General features: G+C 42.7%; 2 protein-coding genes and 1 pseudogene across 5 annotated transcripts in view; 1 reads left to right on the top strand and 2 right to left on the bottom strand.

The window, feature by feature from the left end:
- CFAP52 (cilia and flagella associated protein 52) overlaps positions 1-11855 on the bottom strand; it is a 40598-nt gene extending 28743 nt beyond the window's left edge. Inside the window, exons 1-5 of the mRNA XM_001504842.5 lie at positions 11709-11855; positions 6066-6265; positions 5536-5672; positions 3122-3250; positions 554-653 (exon numbers count right to left, since the gene is read on the bottom strand). Of these exons, the coding sequence (XP_001504892.2) occupies positions 554-653; positions 3122-3250; positions 5536-5672; positions 6066-6265; positions 11709-11778 (636 nt within the window). The 5' untranslated portion in view covers positions 11779-11855. The remainder of the gene's footprint in view (positions 1-553; positions 654-3121; positions 3251-5535; positions 5673-6065; positions 6266-11708) is intronic.
- A 46-nt stretch (positions 11856-11901) lies between these two features.
- STX8 (syntaxin 8) overlaps positions 11902-16881 on the top strand; it is a 242768-nt gene continuing 237788 nt past the window's right edge. For 2 of the 4 annotated variants that reach the window (XM_070226534.1, XM_070226536.1), the window contains exon 1: positions 12488-12632. In XM_070226534.1, the coding sequence (XP_070082635.1) occupies positions 12544-12632 (89 nt within the window). In that variant the 5' untranslated portion in view covers positions 12488-12543. Of the gene's footprint in view, positions 12633-16881 lie in introns of all 4 variants that reach the window. The other 2 variants (XM_023653498.2, XM_001503237.5) reach the window with 2 other exon arrangements.
- Positions 14407-14475, bottom strand: LOC111775817 (U4 spliceosomal RNA; annotated as a pseudogene).

Below are 16881 nucleotides of genomic sequence, written 5' to 3'. Positions count from 1 at the left end.
AAAGAGAACACGCATGTGCTTTATCTCACATTTTCCAAAGGCTATATTCATAAAGTGACTACGCATTAAACAAGAGGAACAATTCAGTGGAGAATGGAGTTATATGTATGACTCCACGTTAAAAATATATGAAGGATTCTTCTTTATGGAAGAGATTGCATTTCAACAATGCGTTTCATTGTTAGAAACTTTATTTCTAGTGGCAGAAATAACATAAGCAACAGAGGGATGTGCTGTGGGCTCTGAGCGCCTCCTGGCTACACTGCTTCCCCTGAGGTGCAGCAGGTTTCTCCATCTGATAGCAGCCCAGGGCCCAGCAAGACAAGACCCAGAGCTGTGTCGAGGCAGCTCCTCTCTGACTTCTGAAAGGAGCTCCACAAGTGAGACTCTCCCTCACCTTTGCCTCCTCAACATCCCGTACGTCCAGACCTCCTCTCCCCTCCCCTCCCCCAGCCCAAGGTACACGTACACACACACACATCTTGGTCAGTACTGTTAACAAGAGCTTGTAATAATAGTTACTTATTTAAATAACACTTAAAGTAATACTTACTGTCAGACTCATGACTATTCTTTTCATCTGTCCTGTTAAGCACTCCGTTGGCCAGATTTTTCTATTTGGGAGATCCAGTTCCCATACTCGAATTGTCCCACTATAGAAAAGAAACTCAAATCAAAGGGGTACTCATTTAATAAGTACTTCGCCTCTTCTCTGTGTCCTTATTCTCTTAAAGGAGAAGTGGAAGGGAAGAGAACCAGACATATCTGAGGGTTGTTCCAGCCTAGCGCTCTGCCTGAGATCTTCCTTTCAATCCTCATGACCACCCTGGGAGGCAGGTTTTATGATCCCCCGTTCCCCAAGTTGGAAAGCGCAGAGCCTATACGCAGCAGAGCAAGGATTCACACCCTGTTCTCTCTCACTTTGAAGTGCACACTCTACCCACTATAATGAAAACAGACAAACAAATAAACAAGTAAACACATGAAGAGCAAATCAGAGATCATTAAGTACGTTTCTTTCGAGGTAGTGAGCTGTGAAGCCAGCCCTTGTGGTCTAGTGGTTAAGATTCAGCGCTCTCACTGTGGCGGTCCAGGTTCGTTTCTCAGTCAGGGAACCACACCACCCACCTGTCAGTTGTCATACTGTGGTGGCTGTGTGTTGCTGTGATGCTGAAAGCTATGCCACTGGGACTTCAACTACCAGCAGGGTCACCCATGGTGGACAGGTTTCAGCGCAGCTTCCAGAGTAAGACAGACTGGGAAGAAGGACCTGGCCGCCCACTTCTGAACAATTTTGCCGTGAAAATCGTATGAATAGCAGCAGAGTGATACAGTGCCAGAAGGTAAGAGGATGGCACAGAAAGACTCAGCAGGGTTCTTTTCTGCTGTGCACAGGTCACTAGAGTCAGAATTGACTCGATGGCACTAACTACAACAAATTGAGTAGCGAGGAATTTTTTTAAAGAGAAGTGCTTCATTATAGAGAGTCCTGTCTTCAAGGAAGAGAAACGAGATGAAACAACCAGAAGTCAAACAAAATCAGTACCCGACACAAGACTTGGCATACGGTAGGTACTTAATCATTGTATGTTTAGTTAATCTGAATTAATAATTGCATAAAAATATCATAGTCAGTATCACCAAAACTTCAGCTAATATCCCAAGGCAGCAAAGATTAATTTAAAAATATACTGATCAAATTTAGTCGCCCTTTTCTTTATAAGCTGAGTAATGCACATAGTAAGTGCTCAGTAAGTATTTTGAATGTACCTCCCAATTTTTTTTTTAATCAGCTTTTCCATGGCCTTCTTGGTAAATGTTATTTGGATGCTGAACTATTAGAATTTGTAGGACATCTCCTGGGGGTCAATATAACAGAATACCTGAAATTGGGACCATCGTGGAGAACCCAGGGTATACGGGAACCACACTAGAAATCTTACTTAAGTGCTAAGTTTTTCTCTGTTATCAGTGTCACATGAAATTAAAGCAGACCTAGAATATAGATTGTCTTAAAAAATATTTTTTTGGTTTGGTTTAAATTCAAGTTTGACTCCTGGAGAAACGTTGTCCACAGACATCAGAATGGGCTGATGCCTGCTGTGTAAGCCGCCGCTGAGGAGCAGAAAGAGCCCCATAAAACCAGTCACTCTGCAAACCCGAAGGGAGCTGAGGAGCTTCGCGGTCAACAGCAGCCTCTGAAGAGGGAGTGGGACATGGTCATCCGCTGTAGGATCAGAGTACTGTCCTAATAAGGTTCACTCCTCAGGGGCTGGCTTTCATGTCAACCAGTTAGTTTCATGGCCTCTGAATAAATCCTTCCTCATAATTAACCATGAAGCAAATGCTGCATTTCACAAGGTGGGGACAGGAAACAGTACAGATGTAGAGCAGAACAAATTCCTTACTCTGGCTGGAAGAGCAACCAACGGTGTGTGCCCTTCCCGGGTGGGACACCAGAGGTGGGTTGAAAAGGATAGTTCCACCGGGCATATACTTCAACACTGCATTCACAGATTTCTGACCTTTGAACTGGTATACGACATTAAAGAGGATGCTTTTAGACGGGTTTAACCTTCAGACTCCAAACAGGGCCCTGATTGGTGAATCTGTAAATTAATTTCTTCTGTTAGACAGATGCTGGCCTCTGTTCAGACCTTCGGCTTGGCCTCCGTTAGCTGGTGAGAGCTGGCCCTACTGGAAATTATATCATATGGCTAACAGTGAAACATTTGAAACTTCCTGGCACAGTTCAGCCACAGTTATTTCATGAGACCTAAATTAAGAGCAGGTGGTAAGAAACATCAACCAGTAAGTGAACCTGTGCAATTGTGCAAATTACTCTGAGTATGGTGTTATCAGTAAGGAACACACCAGAACCTCAAATGAGTTTAGCAGATAAGCAGAGCCTTTTCAGTAGGAAGCACAGAATTTTCAAATAACCATATTTAAAAGACTTTCAGCTAAAAGGATGACTGGACTACAAAATAATGAAATGTGTGACGTATGATATTTTTTCCAAGACTAAAAACGTGTTCCCTCAAATTAGAATCACCATGTTTTCAGCACAAGCAAACGCAGTGGTCTCTGAGTACCAAAAACCCCAACTGCAGACACGTACTTCCCAGCAGTAACGAACATCTCATCCCGGCACCTCGAGAAGATCACCGTGGTGGCATTCCCGACGTTGAGGCCGGCAGCGGGACTGCCGCAGATGGCATCTCTCTTGGCTATGCTCCACACCACCACACTGCCAAACGAGGGGGACAAAGCAGTCAGGGGAAAACAGGCTTTCAAAGTAAGAAACAGCTCTTTTAGTGGTTCTAGAAAGAAAGAAATAATAGCAAAGCAGTTCACTTACAAAGGAGCAAAAGAACTACGCTGACCCCCAGAAATCTCCTCAGTCACACTGGGTATTCGAAGAAGAATGGGTGACACTTAAAAAGTTTTGAAGGAAAATGATGATGAGGCTAGAAACCAGTGAGCCCATCCATCAAGTCTGACGCTAAAACAAAGGCATTTCCAGACATGCAAGGCATAAAAGTTTACCACCCAGTTATCTCATGTAAAAAATTTCCTTGGGGAAGTATTCCAGCCAAAAAAACAAACAAAAAAAGCAATAAAAGAGGATGACATAAGGTTCTCACACTTGAACGTGTATCAGAATCACCTGGAGGGCTTGTTAAAACAGAGACTGCTAGGACCGACCCCTGCAGTTTCTGATTCAGGAGATCTGGGGTGGGCCTGACAATTTGGTTTTCTAAAAAGTCCCAGGTGGTGCTGACGCTGCTGGTCTGGGGACCACACTTTGAGAAGCAGCCCTTTAGATTACATTTCCTTCTTTCTGGGTGCAATCATACAACTTAGTCGTAAATTGAACAGTGCTTGGCTAATAATACTAAAAATGCTGGGGAGGATAACATTAATGCAAAAAAGTTTCATAAAGGTTACATAGGTTACATAAAGGCTATGTAATACTATAAAAAAAATATATGCCCACACAATCTGGCCTCCCTTCTGTTCCTCCTGCTCTGTGTTGAAACCAGCTGGTTTGGGTAGAATGGACCCTCCCACAGGTTCAGGGTTGACCTCCTGTCCAAAACCAATTGGCAGAACCCCATCCTCCTCACCACCTGACTATTCATGGATGGGCATATTGCATTTTCCTGGTAAGCAAGATTGGTTTTCTTCTTGTTTAGAAGAGAAACTTTCTTTAGGATATTTTTCTCAACATCCCCCCAATTTTCTGCAAGCAAATTTTAGATAGCCTAAAGTCAAGCTTGAAATTACAGAGGAAACAAACAGTTTTGCAGATTAACCTTGGTTAAGGGGCCATTTTTTCTCCCCCAAGACCGGGGCTTGGCATCTCTCTGGCAGGGGCTAGGGGTGCAGCGGCCTAATTGCCAAGCTCCCAGAATCTCTGGGGGTGGACCCAAGTGTCAGTAGTTTTAAACTTTCCTCAGGTGATTCCAGTCTGCATCCAAGATTGAGAACAACTGCTTTAAGTTGAGCTAAGAATGTTAATAGATGATTCTGGATACATTGCTCATGAAAAACAGTCAAGTGGGATGGCTCAGGGAAGGTGTGACTACTTATGGCGAGGGAATGACTATTAAAGGAGGAAATCTCATGAAAATTTTGTTGATTTACTGAATATTAAGAGAGCTGTCACTATATAACTACACACAAATGTAAATTTCGTTTGTAATAAACCTGTGAAGCTCAAACAAGAAAATATCTGTAAAACTGCACCAAAGTACTAAATCCTACACAAACCTCAGTGTTCCTATTTTTCTTCTGCAGACTATGTTCCTTTAGCTTTTGCTTAGGAATATGTACTGTGTTGATTGTTCTTCTGAATATAATTCATTTAAATATTTACGTTTCCCCCCAATTTCATTTGAATGTATTCTCTGCCTACTAAACTTGACTGTGAGTTCCTTTTGCCTGTGAGGGCAAAGATCCCTTCTTGGCGAGGCAGGTTACAAATGCCACCTCTGGAGTCACACTGCCAGGGTTTGTCTCCCAGCTCTGCTACTTACTAGCTGGTGACTTTAGTTCCCCGTCTGTCATATGGCCCTGACAGTTCCCACCTCATGGAGATGATGCAAAGTGCTCAGCACACACCTGTCACATAGTAAGTGCTCCAAAAAGATTAGCTGTTGTCTATGTTGATGACGACGATGATGCTGATGCAAGAAGGATGACGTCATCTTTCCTTTACAGCAGTGGTTCTCAAATTTAGCTGCACATTAGAATCACCTGGGAAGCTTTCACAACTCCTAAGGCCCAGGCCAATCAATCAAACTCTCTGAAGGGGGAACCAAGCGTCGGTAATTTTCTAAAGCTCCACAGTTGATTTCAATGTGCAGCCAGGATTGAGAACAACTGACCTATGGTATTTTCCTCATAGGCTTTTCACACAACACACACTCCAATATAGACAGGCCAAAGAGAATGTGTCGGGGGAGAGGGTACTTGACACGTCTGGAAATATGCCTCGTGGAAAATAAGTAAATATGTTTAGTTCATTACCTTCCATCATCTGGGCCTCCCAGTGATACCAAGTACAAATCATTTGGCGAAAAGGCCAGAGCTTCGATTTTGCCCTTGTGAAGTGACAGCCGCGCAATCAGTTCCCTTTTCTTATAATCCCACAAAATGATATCTGCCTGGGGGCAAGAATACACTGTCAGATCAGAGACAGGCTTTAAAAGAATCTGAGGAGATAGCTAGCGCTCTCCGTGAAAAATAATCAGTAATGTCACTTTTCTAGAAATTAGATCAAGTCTTACAAACGCGATAGCAACAAAATGGAGACAGTTTCAAGCAGGAACTTTTGTTCCTAAGCAGTTATCAGTCACAAGCTGCAACACCTGGTGTAAAAACACCAGACTAGACCCCTTCGCTCTCCGCCTGATAGAATGACAGTGAGTCAGAGAAGCGAAGAGGAAGAAGAGGAAAGCAAAGAACGTGAGGCAGCACAGGGCTAACCTGAGGTCGGCAGTTTTTCTAGGGAGGTACCTCGAAATCAGTTCACAAGGAGTTATTTTCAGTTTCCTCACCTTGAAGCCCATGAATGTGACTTGTCCAGAGGCAATGTAAATTCCGCTCTTGGAGATGGTCAAGCAGGAAACATTGTTGTCGTGACCATGCAGGAAATTCTGTTCATGAGTGTTTACTGCCTGAATGAGGATTGTGCAACCCAGAGGGTAAACTACATGTTCCTGGTCAGGATGGCATTTCAGACCAGAGGGCACATGTCCTAAAAGAGGAAGGTTAAAAATAGTAATCACGTGCAGAAGTGGCTGGTAACTTTTAAAAATTGAATATAAAAGGGAACACTCTTGAAATAAGCCTTAGTTCAATTAAAATGTGTGTGTGGGTCATAGGTAATTTTATTTTACTAACAAGGAGGTCACTCTAGTATATCCCTTCTCAAATTTGAATGTGCATAATAATCCCCCCAGTTAAAAGCAGATTCTGATTTTAGTCTGGAGTAGGGCCGAGATTCTGCATTTTTGACAAGCTCCCAAGTGATGCTGATGCTGGCCCGGAACCTCACTGTGGACGGCAAGGCCCTAGGGCCAATTCTTGTCATCATAAGAAGCACAAGCACATGCAGCACAAGCAGCCCGTCTGGGTGAGTGTGCATGGACATAGGGAGAACGTGAATTCACTGCCTTGGGCAGAAGTTTGGCAAAGATAAAAATTTGGTTTCAGTTCTAAGTCTCCACCAGGTGCTCTGAAGCAGCCCAGGACCTCTCACAGTGTGACCCCATCCTCCAGATATTTGCCAAGAACTCTCTCAACAATTGCAAACCTTTGTAATACATTCTAATATGAAATAGTCAGAAGTCCTCCCTTATTACTCATCTTTGGTCAGAAGTTTTTTGGTTATTCTTCATATTTATTTTACAATGTAAACTTTACAGTCAGTGTGAGTAGTTAAAAAATCATGTTTGTGTTTTTAGTGCAATAGCATTAAATGTATAGACTAAGGAAAAATAATTTTTATGATGGATTATATCGCCTTTCTAAGAACAGGATATGTTTCTCCATGAAGTCTCCTTTTACGTTCCCCAGTAACATTTCCAATTTTTCTTTATAAACATCTCACGTATTTCTTATTACATTTATTCTTGGGTATTTTAAAATCTTTTTTATTTCTATCTCCTTCCCCATCAGAAGTGACAAAAATGGCAAGCAATAGGATATATTGGAGAATATGAGGAAGCCATTTGGTGTAAACCTAATTCGGGCCTGACCGAGGCCGTTGAGCATGCATTGTATATTTGATTTAGAGATTCCCTATAGCAAGAACAAAGGCCCTTGAAATAAAGGTGCAACTTCCCTCCCCCTCCCAACGTTGGCATTTCCTTAGGGATTAAGCGTCTTTCCTTAGGCTAGGAACTGATTGCTGAGCTCACCTGTGACCGCCCAGCTCGAGACAATAGACTTGCCTCCTGCTACACCCACTGAGATAGCAGACCACTACCTGCTGTGTCCATCAAGCTGTGCCGACAGGGCAATCTCGTGACTATTGTGGGGGGGACATTTCAATCATATGTGAAACGTCCTGTATGGGGGTATATAACCACTCTGTATACCTCACTTCCTTGGTGCCCTTTCTTCCTTCGGGAAGAAAGGCCCCGGGCCATGGTCCTCAGATTTTAGCTCACAATAAACTGACCCAAATTTTCATTTATAGATTGGTTACGGATTATTTTCGTCGACAGAAGAGTCATAACTATTTATTAATACAGTCTTCTGGTCTTTTACTGAATTCATCTTTTATATTTAACTCCCTCTGGAATTTATTTTGGTGTATAATGGGATTCCAGTAGCTAAATAGATTTTTTCTCAAATGGCCAAATGTATTTATTGAATAAAGTATTTCTTTCACTCTGTGATCGTTCCTCTTTTATGCAGTAAGTTCTTATAATACCAAGGTTTGTGAGATCTGGGAATCATCTATCACTACTAAAATATATATTTATTTTTCCTAATTGCAAGCTCCTTTAAACAAGCATGTGGATATCCATGTGGAAAAGTAAAATTAGATCTCTACTTCACACCATCCACAAACAACACTTTCCAGGTAGATCAAGGACCTAAATGTGAAAAACAAGACAACGTATACACAAGTTATAGGGAATGACTTCTGAAACATGACACAAAAGGAGCAAATCCTAATAGAAAAGGCCAGTATATGTAAAGAGTCATGTTAAATATTGAAAACTTCTAATGACAAAAGACAAAATGAAAAATCAAAAGCAGAAGATATTTGCAATGTACCTAACAGACAAAGGATTATATCCAGAACATACAAAGAACTACTACCAAGTAATAAGAAAAACACAAAGTACCCAAGAGAAAAATGAGCAAAGGAGATGACCAGACAGTTTGCGGTGGAGTCAGCAAATATTTTCCATAAAGGGCCAGACAGTAAATATTTTAGGCTTTGTGGACTATAACCACTCAAGTCTGCTATTGTAGTGTAAAAGCAGCCATAGACAATAGGTAAACAAACGCACATGACTGGGTTCCAATAAAACTTTATTTACAAAAACAGGCAGAGGGCCAGATTTGGCCCACAGACAATGGTGTGCAAACTCCTGATCTATTTTGTTATTGTTGCTGGTTTTAGTTTAAGAACTCTTTGTATAATGGTAAAATCATAGGCTTATCCTCTTGAGTCAATTGAAGAACTGTGACTATTCTGTCAATACCAAACTCTCGATAACTATAGCTTTATAAAATGTTTTCATAAGCAACACGACTATATTTGGTTTGCTTAAATAACAAACCCCTGTCAAAATACAATACCTAGAAGAGTCAAGTACAGTTACATGTTTACACCCTCAAGTTAAAATTCATAAACTCTAATGTAACTCTACAGTGGTTCTAGTGCCGCCATGATAAAAGGGGCTTTGCGGTTGCTTCTATTTGTTTCTGTGTGAAAGCTAAACTCAATCACCTGGCATTTCATGTCTTCATAATCTAACTCTGGGCTCTCTTTCCTATGCGATCTGGCCAGTCTTTGACACTGAAGCTGAACCGGACTTTTTACCATTCCCCAACCAGGCCCACACTCTCCACCTTTCTCCTTTGCTCACCCTGTTCCTGCTATCTGGAATATTCTGCCTCTCAGTCTTTACCCACTGACTTCTACCCAACTTTACAGACTACTTGAGTTAACCCTTCCTTGACCTCACTCAAGCCTAGAACAGAATCTTTCTCCCAAACTTTCATAAGGCTTTGCTTATTTATTTTTTTATGAGAGGTAGTATAGACTTTTTAAGTTAAGTAAATGGTTTTCATTGAAGACAAAAATACGGAAAACTCAGTAACTTTTACCAAGTAAACACACCCATTTAACTATAGCCCAAATCAAGAGGTAGATTATTACCACCCCCTAGAAGTTTCTCATGTGCCTTCTCCCGGTCCACGTCTCCCCAAAGGTAATCACTGTTTTGACTTCTATTCCCGTAAATTAATTTCCCTCATTTGAGAATGTTATACGAATGGAATTATACAGTATGAATTCTTTTGCCTCTGGCTTTTTCATTCAACATTACGTGTGTGAGATCTGTCCACACTGTCGTGCATAGCTGTAGTTCACTCTTTTTCATTGCTGCCGAGTAGCCTACTGTGTGAACAGACCACAATTTATCTGTCCTTTCTACTTTTCTTTAAAAAGATTTTATTTTTTTCCTTTTTCTCCCCAAAGCCCCCGAGTACATAGTTGTATATTCTTCATTGTGGGTCGTTCTAGTTGTGGCATGTGGGACGCTGCCTCAGCGTGGTTTGATGAGCAGTGCCACGTCTGCGCCCAGGATTCGAACTAACAAAACACCCGGCCACCTGCAGCGGAGCACACGAACTTAATGACTCGGCCACGGGGCCAGCCCCATCCTTTCTACTTTTGATGGACATTTTGGTTGTAGTTTTCAGCTATTTGAAATAATGCTATATAAATATTCCTATATGTGTTTTTTTTGGCACACATTTCTCTTGTGTATAAGACAGCATTTGGAGGATACATCAGAAGTCTTTAAGATGTACTCAGAACTTATCCTAAAGAAAAAACGTTAAAGAGTTATAAGATTTAGCTATGCAGATGTTCTCCGTAGCATTTAAAAATAAATGCAAAAAAATGGAAATTATCCTAAGTTCTTAATCATAGGGCATTGTTTAAATAAATTATGGCATACCCATGCAACAGAGCATTATATTAAAATATATTAAAAATTATGATACAGAGTATATTTACTGCTAAGGAGAGATTTACATGGCATACTGTTAAGTGGAAAAAAACCTGTGATTATAAGACAATATATACAGCATATGTTCATTTTTATTACAAAAAAACCCGTTTATACGTAAGTGTAAATTTGAAAGGCTCACACCAAAAGTTTAACAGTGATATCTTTGGGAAATGTAATGATGGCTGATTTTTCTTTTGGTTTCACTGTATTTTTTCAATTTTCTAAACTCTTCTTCTTAAGTATGGCATAGCATACTACTTAGCATATAGTGGTTCTAAATAAATGTATATTTGATTATATAAAAGAATATAAATGGTCACAAAACCAAGGTAAAAACAATTCAATTTGGGCCATTCTAAAAGGCCAAGATAACTAGTGATTGCCACGGAAGACATCAGGATAGAATTGACCATACGCCTACTCTTCGAGCTCTACCAAACAGCATGAATTCAGGTGCAGAGCTCTGTCGTGAGGCCCTACACAGGTCCCCAGAGTGACCCTTTGCACTCACTGCACCCAGGTCCTTTACCAATGATCTTGTAACCAGCTCGAAAGGTGGCTGATCTCTCAGATGTACTAAGTGCCCACTTGCTATCAGAGACTAAGTAAAATAAAGAGTCAAGACCAAGTCCTAGAAGGTGCCTAAAACTTGTCATTGATGGTTCTGCATCGACATTATTACAATTTTAAAGCTTTCAGGCATCACAACGCACTTTTTAAAAAGTTTGCCTTTTCTAAAATATAACTCATTGCTTGTTTTCATCCTTCACAAAAAACCAAACAGCATTTTTCCTCCTAAATGTTGAAAACCATAGGCAGGCATAAACAGGATTTGAGCAGACCGGCGAGGCCTCCTCTGACCAAAGCATCTCTCTCCTCCAGCTCCCCCTGGCGTCCTCTTCGCCTTCCATCGTGGTCTGAAATCCTCCCCCATTAGAATCCTTCCTTCGGGTTAGAGGACAGGCTCACCCTCTAAAGCGGCCCCCGCCCCGAGCCCTTTCTCGTTAGTACATCAGCTGGGATTTTAGAAGTTAGTTGGTCCGAGGGGCCGACACGGAATCCGTAATCCGGTGGTTACGGAGGCGCGGGCAGCTCTGCGGGCAGCTCTGCGGGCTGCTTAGAGCCAGGGAGGGCTGAGCCAGGGGGAGAAAGTCAACTACCCTTATTGATTCTTCAGGCCTGGCGAAGAGGAATTTGGTTCCTTTTACTGATGGCAAAAACCAGGCCACTTCTTGATGCTTGGAGCAGGGAAGTGACTCTCTAAGGCCTCTGGACAGGAGGGGCTGTCTGGGCCCCTAGTGATTGGGCCCCGGCTAGGGCTCATGCCAAGGTATCGCACTGCTTTCCAAGTGCCAGCCGGTGTCTCACTGTGCCTGTTAGCACTACACGTCCCCGGGGTTCTGAAACCACCCAGCCCATACATGCTCGAGGCCTCACCATTGAAGCCGATCACGGCCTCCAGCTCCAGTTCGGCCACCTCGGCCTTCGGCGAAATTTGGCTCTCCATCACCGGGAGACTCCGCTCACTTTCCTCCGTCTCGGGCAGTGCAGCGTCTTTTGGTCGTTATGGTAACGGACATGCGCATGCGCGCCAGATCCACGCCCCAGCTGAAACTCAGCATGCGGCAGAGTTCTTTTACCCTCTTGAAAACGAAGAGAGGGCTTCTTTTTCCTTTCTATTTCTCTGGAAACTTAGGGGACACTGAAGGCACAGAACTAATTCCCTCCTCCCCCATGTAAAGAGACTGTGACCTTCTTCGTAGCTATATAATCAAGCACCTAATGGCATCTGAAATTAACCAAACATAGAGGATTACCTCTGGTGAGAAGGCTGCTATAAAACAATATATAACTGATACTTCTTTGGGTCCCTTATTCGAAATAGGGTAAAAAAAAATTTTTAAAGCTTTATGGAGATATAATTTACATATCAAAATTCACTTAGAGTGAGTTTTAATAAATTTATACATTTGTGCAACTATGACCACAATTCAGTTTTTTGTTTATTTTTGTTGTTTTAAGCAGGATAAAATTTTAAATAACTGCTAGAGGTTTTAAGGTTCTCCCACCTTTCTGGGGAAATGCTTAGATTTTGTTCAACAACAATTTTATTTTAACTGTGCCCAGATGTTCGCGTCTCTTAGCGGGAGCAGAATGCTCCAAGCTACTGTTCCCTGGGGGAGCGCTTTCCTTTATTGTAGCTTTGAGGCCCTGGTGTAGGTTCACTTTGCACACTCTAGGTTTCGGTTGCGCAAGGCTGGAACCGCGGGGTATGAGCCGCGCGAGCCGCCGTAGTCAGCTGCTGCGAGCAGGAAGTGTCCGAGGAGCGGGTGGAGACTGCAGGATGGCCCCGGACCCCTGGTGAGCCCCGGCTAAGGGCGGGCGCGCGCGGAGGGTCCGTGGCGGGAGGCCAGGCTTCCGGGGAGTGGGCGATCGCTAGGCTTTGGGGCTGGAGGTCTTTCGGAATGAGGGGAGGGGCAGCGAGGACCCTTCCCCTGCTGAGGGGGACTCTGCCGCATTCTGCCACCCTCGGTCCTTGCAGGGGTGACCCGGGAAGGAGACCAGGTGGACCTCTGGAGAGCTGAGGACTAGTGTCGAATCTCTGAACATTCCTGCAGCCCTGCTTGGCTGCATCTTGCCGCAGGGATTTCCCGCCCCTCCTGGTTGTGGAGCTGGCGGTGCAGGCTTCCCTGGACTCCTGTGAAAGTGAAGCAGAAGTCACCTTTTTGTGGGGTGCCGGTCCATCTGGTGAGCCCCCTCCTTCACAGATGGAGAAACCGAGGTTCAGAATCCATCGTCACCAGCCAGTTAGTAACCAGTTGGCGCCAGGACCCAGATCTTGGGGGCCTTTAAAAAACTTGTAGGAATGTGGGACAGAAAGGATGCATCTGTTTATAAGGCATTTTGCCCTTGTCTGAGTCAATATCTTGAAGACTGGTTCTGTGGCAGCAACTTTTGCAGCAAAACAATAGCTGATAAACGTCCTTTATTCATCAGTTAAGTCCAAGGACTGAAGGATGAAAGACACTAGGGACAGATAGCCAAAGCATTTTGGACTCGAGCTTTGTTCAATAATTAAAGACATATTATAGCTCTGTAAAGTTCTTGTTGTGGTATATGTCTCACGCTGGTACTTCTAATATAGTTTATAATTGTTTAAGTTGCAGTCTGGATAGTAGGAGAATGGACTGCAAGATCCGAGTTAGCACTGCCTGGGGTTTGGGTTATCTGGGCTCATGGCTTAATTGGCTTAACACTAATTTTTATCGGCCTAATTTTAAGATCCCAATAGAAAACTTAGAAAATACTGAATATTTGTAGAGGAAAAAAATAAATTTAACTATCATCTGGAATAATAGCCATTATTGATGTTTTAAATGAATTTATTACCTTATATAATATATGTGTGTACATATGTATATCAACACACATATATGTTTTACAAAACAGGGAATGTTTCTCCATATCAGTAAATATTCACTGGAAACACAATTTTTTATAGTGCATCACATGAGTGACCATAATTTATTTAGCCATTCCCCTCTTTGTACCTTTTTTTAATATTAGGGGTTTGTTTCTGTTTTTTAACAATGCAGAGACTGCCCCTTTGTTTTGTGTCTTATTTCCTTGGCTCACTTCTTAGAAGTGGAACTATTGGGTCCAAGGGTATGAACATTTTTAAGGCCCTCAATACATGTTGCTAAGTTGCCCTCCACCTCTTGGAAACTAACTCTCTCACTTTACAGGTAGGGTAGGAAATAAAGCTCAGAAATAACGTAGAGGCCCCAGGTTATCCATTTAGATTGGTGGAAGCTATCATTGGACCCCAGCCTTCTTCCACAGTGAATGTTGAAAAAGCACTTATAATTTTTCCTGTTACTCTCAAGTAATTTGACTTAGTGGCTTTCTTATTTGTTGAAAGTGAAACAGTAGGGGAACTCTGCTGTGCTAGCATCAGCTTCCTTGCAAAGTGGGTTGCTGATCAGGAGGGTAGAAAGGAGAATAGAAAGGGTAGAAAGGACTATAAAAACAGACTTGACTAGAGCTTTGCCTTCATGCTTTTGAAAATCATAGGTCACTGATGCTTTACTCCTGCGTAGCCTTCTCATGTTGAGAAGTGGAGTATAGCAGTTACTATTTTAATTAGCAATAATCGCACCTCAGGTAAACCTCATTGGCTACGATACTGCCACTGCTCAAAGCTGGAGCAGTTACTATTTTAATGACATATCAAAGCAAGTGGTGAGCTCGCTGTTTAATAGAAGTAGTGAGTGACCACTGTCTCCGAACTGGTTCTTTGCTAAAGTTAGTGAGCTTTACTGCCAGGGCAACTTACTTGTTGATTATATACCATTTCTGGAAAAATGACATTCTGGTTTGACTTTTTTTTTGTTTATTTACTTACAAAATTTTTCTTATGGAAGGTAAAAAATATACAAAATGGAATAGTATAATGAGCCGCTTTATACTCATCACCCAGTTTCCATAATTATCAATATTCTGCCATTCTTATTTCATCTCTGTCCTCCATACCCTTTTTCCCCTGAGTGTATTTTATAGTAAATCTTACACATATGTCAATTTCACTGTATAGTCAGTTTTTTGTGATGGAACACGAGCCCAGTTGTTAATCTGTAAACTTCTTTTATTCTCCCGTTTCTGCTTCCTCAGCCTCTCTCGTGGCATCACCATTCTCTTAGTCACTTAGGCCTGAAAACTCGAACCATCCATTTTTTCTTCACTTCTTATATCAGATTATTCGCTAACGTCCACTGATTTTTTTCTTTTAAATCTCTGTGTTCCGCCACACGCCCGGCTGGGTGAGCAGGTGGAATAGGTTGCTGAGAGACCAAAGAAAAGACTCGGAGACAGCGAACGAGACATGTGGGTTTATTGGGAGTTACTTACAGGGAAGGTCCAGTGGCGGCCGGCTGGACAGCAATGTGCACCCACTACTGCCTGCTGAGAGAATCTTGCTTAAGTAGGCAGAGGAACAAAGGCTGCGTGCTTGCCAAGGGGGATCGTCCCTGTATGACCTGTATTCCAAGGACCCCCCCCCCCCCGCTCCCCCTGCCCCACCTCTGCAAGGGCCTCTGCATTCCCTCAGACCGCAAGGGTTTTGGTGCTGACTCTCCTACGAGAAAGCAGCTGGGTTGGCCAAGCCCAGGACTGTTGTCATTGTGACTGCTGGCGCATAGCCCAGACAGGAGCCTCAAGGACACATGGTTTTTAAAGGGGCACACAGGCTAATGCCACTACACTCTGACATCTTTTTTGTGCTCTCTATTTCTGCCATAGTCCAATCCTTTATAGCCTTATGCCTTGCAGATAGTAAATACTGCTGACTGTTACGGAATTGAAGAGCTGGAGAAGTCTTCTCCTGGTCTCTCGCCACTCTTCTCTCCTTACTGACTATGTCGATGGAGTTCAGGTTAATTTTCCGAACCTGGACTTGAGGCACCGTGTGCTGGATACCTTGATGAGGTTGCCCATTACCACTAGGGAAATGGCTCCCCAACTTTGCTACAGATTGGAATCACCTGGGGAGCTTTCCCAGCTTCTCCTGTCCAGGTCAAACCCCATACCAATTTAATCAGAATTCTTGGGGATGGAAGCCCGGAATTGTGTGTGTGTTTGTTTTTTAAAGATTCCCTCATTATTTCAGAATGTAGCAAAGTTGCAGAACCACTTTTTTAGGGCTAAAGTGAGAACATGAGGATTGGTTCCATGACACTTGGGATTTGCCCTTCAGCATTTCAGCTCTTCAAGGCCCCCCTTTTTGTGTTCAAGTATCCGCCACAGCTCTCCAATTCTCTTGTAAGTCTCGTCTTCTTAGGCTGGTGGTCAAGGCTCTGTAGAAACCAGCTTCTACTCATCTCTACCGTTTTATGCTTTACCCTCCTACCACCACTGAGGGCCACCGCTCAGCTGAACATGCCAGGCACATTTTATTCCTTCCATCTTTGCTTGCTCCTTGTGCTGGCACATTTGCCACGTCTGGAATGTGCTCCTCCCTCGTCTTGCAATGGGAGGCCTGCATTACCCTGGTGGCTCAGCCCAAGATGTAACCTCTTGGTCCAGCCCTGTCAGGTCTGAGTGCCTTGGCCAGCAGTAATTTATCTCACTTCCAAACTCTGGAAATACCATATGTACCCCACATTTGGCAGGAGGTGTATCGTATTTCTTATTGATTTTCATATGCACGGTCTAGAAGCACAGAGCCAGACCTAAACTCCTCTTTTCACAGATGACAATATGGAGGAGAAAAAGGGGCAGTGTGTAAAGCTGGGACCGTGACCCAATTTTCCTTGTCAGCCTCCTTACTATTTTCTTATTATGTGTTGTCTTGTGTCACCTCTTTTTCCATATACATGAATATCTATATTCATATATATACATATATATTAATGATGCTAATTTAGAGTATAGTGGTGAGCGGTTGAAGATCCAAGTCAGAGGATCCTTATGAAATTTAAAATGTAAAGCTCTTAATATAGGACCCGGCCCAGCCCAGGTACTCAGTTATTAGCCATTGCTATTATTACTATAGTAAGATTCCTAAGGGAAGTGGTTGGGATTGTTTTTTCCTTCATTCAAAAAGATATTTTCA

This window comes from Equus caballus, chromosome 11 (genome assembly GCF_041296265.1).
Source record: "Equus caballus isolate H_3958 breed thoroughbred chromosome 11, TB-T2T, whole genome shotgun sequence".
NCBI classification, from domain to species: domain Eukaryota; kingdom Metazoa; phylum Chordata; class Mammalia; order Perissodactyla; family Equidae; genus Equus; species Equus caballus.
Note: the sequence above shows the minus strand (reverse complement) of the source record. Positions and strands in the feature narration are given on the sequence as shown.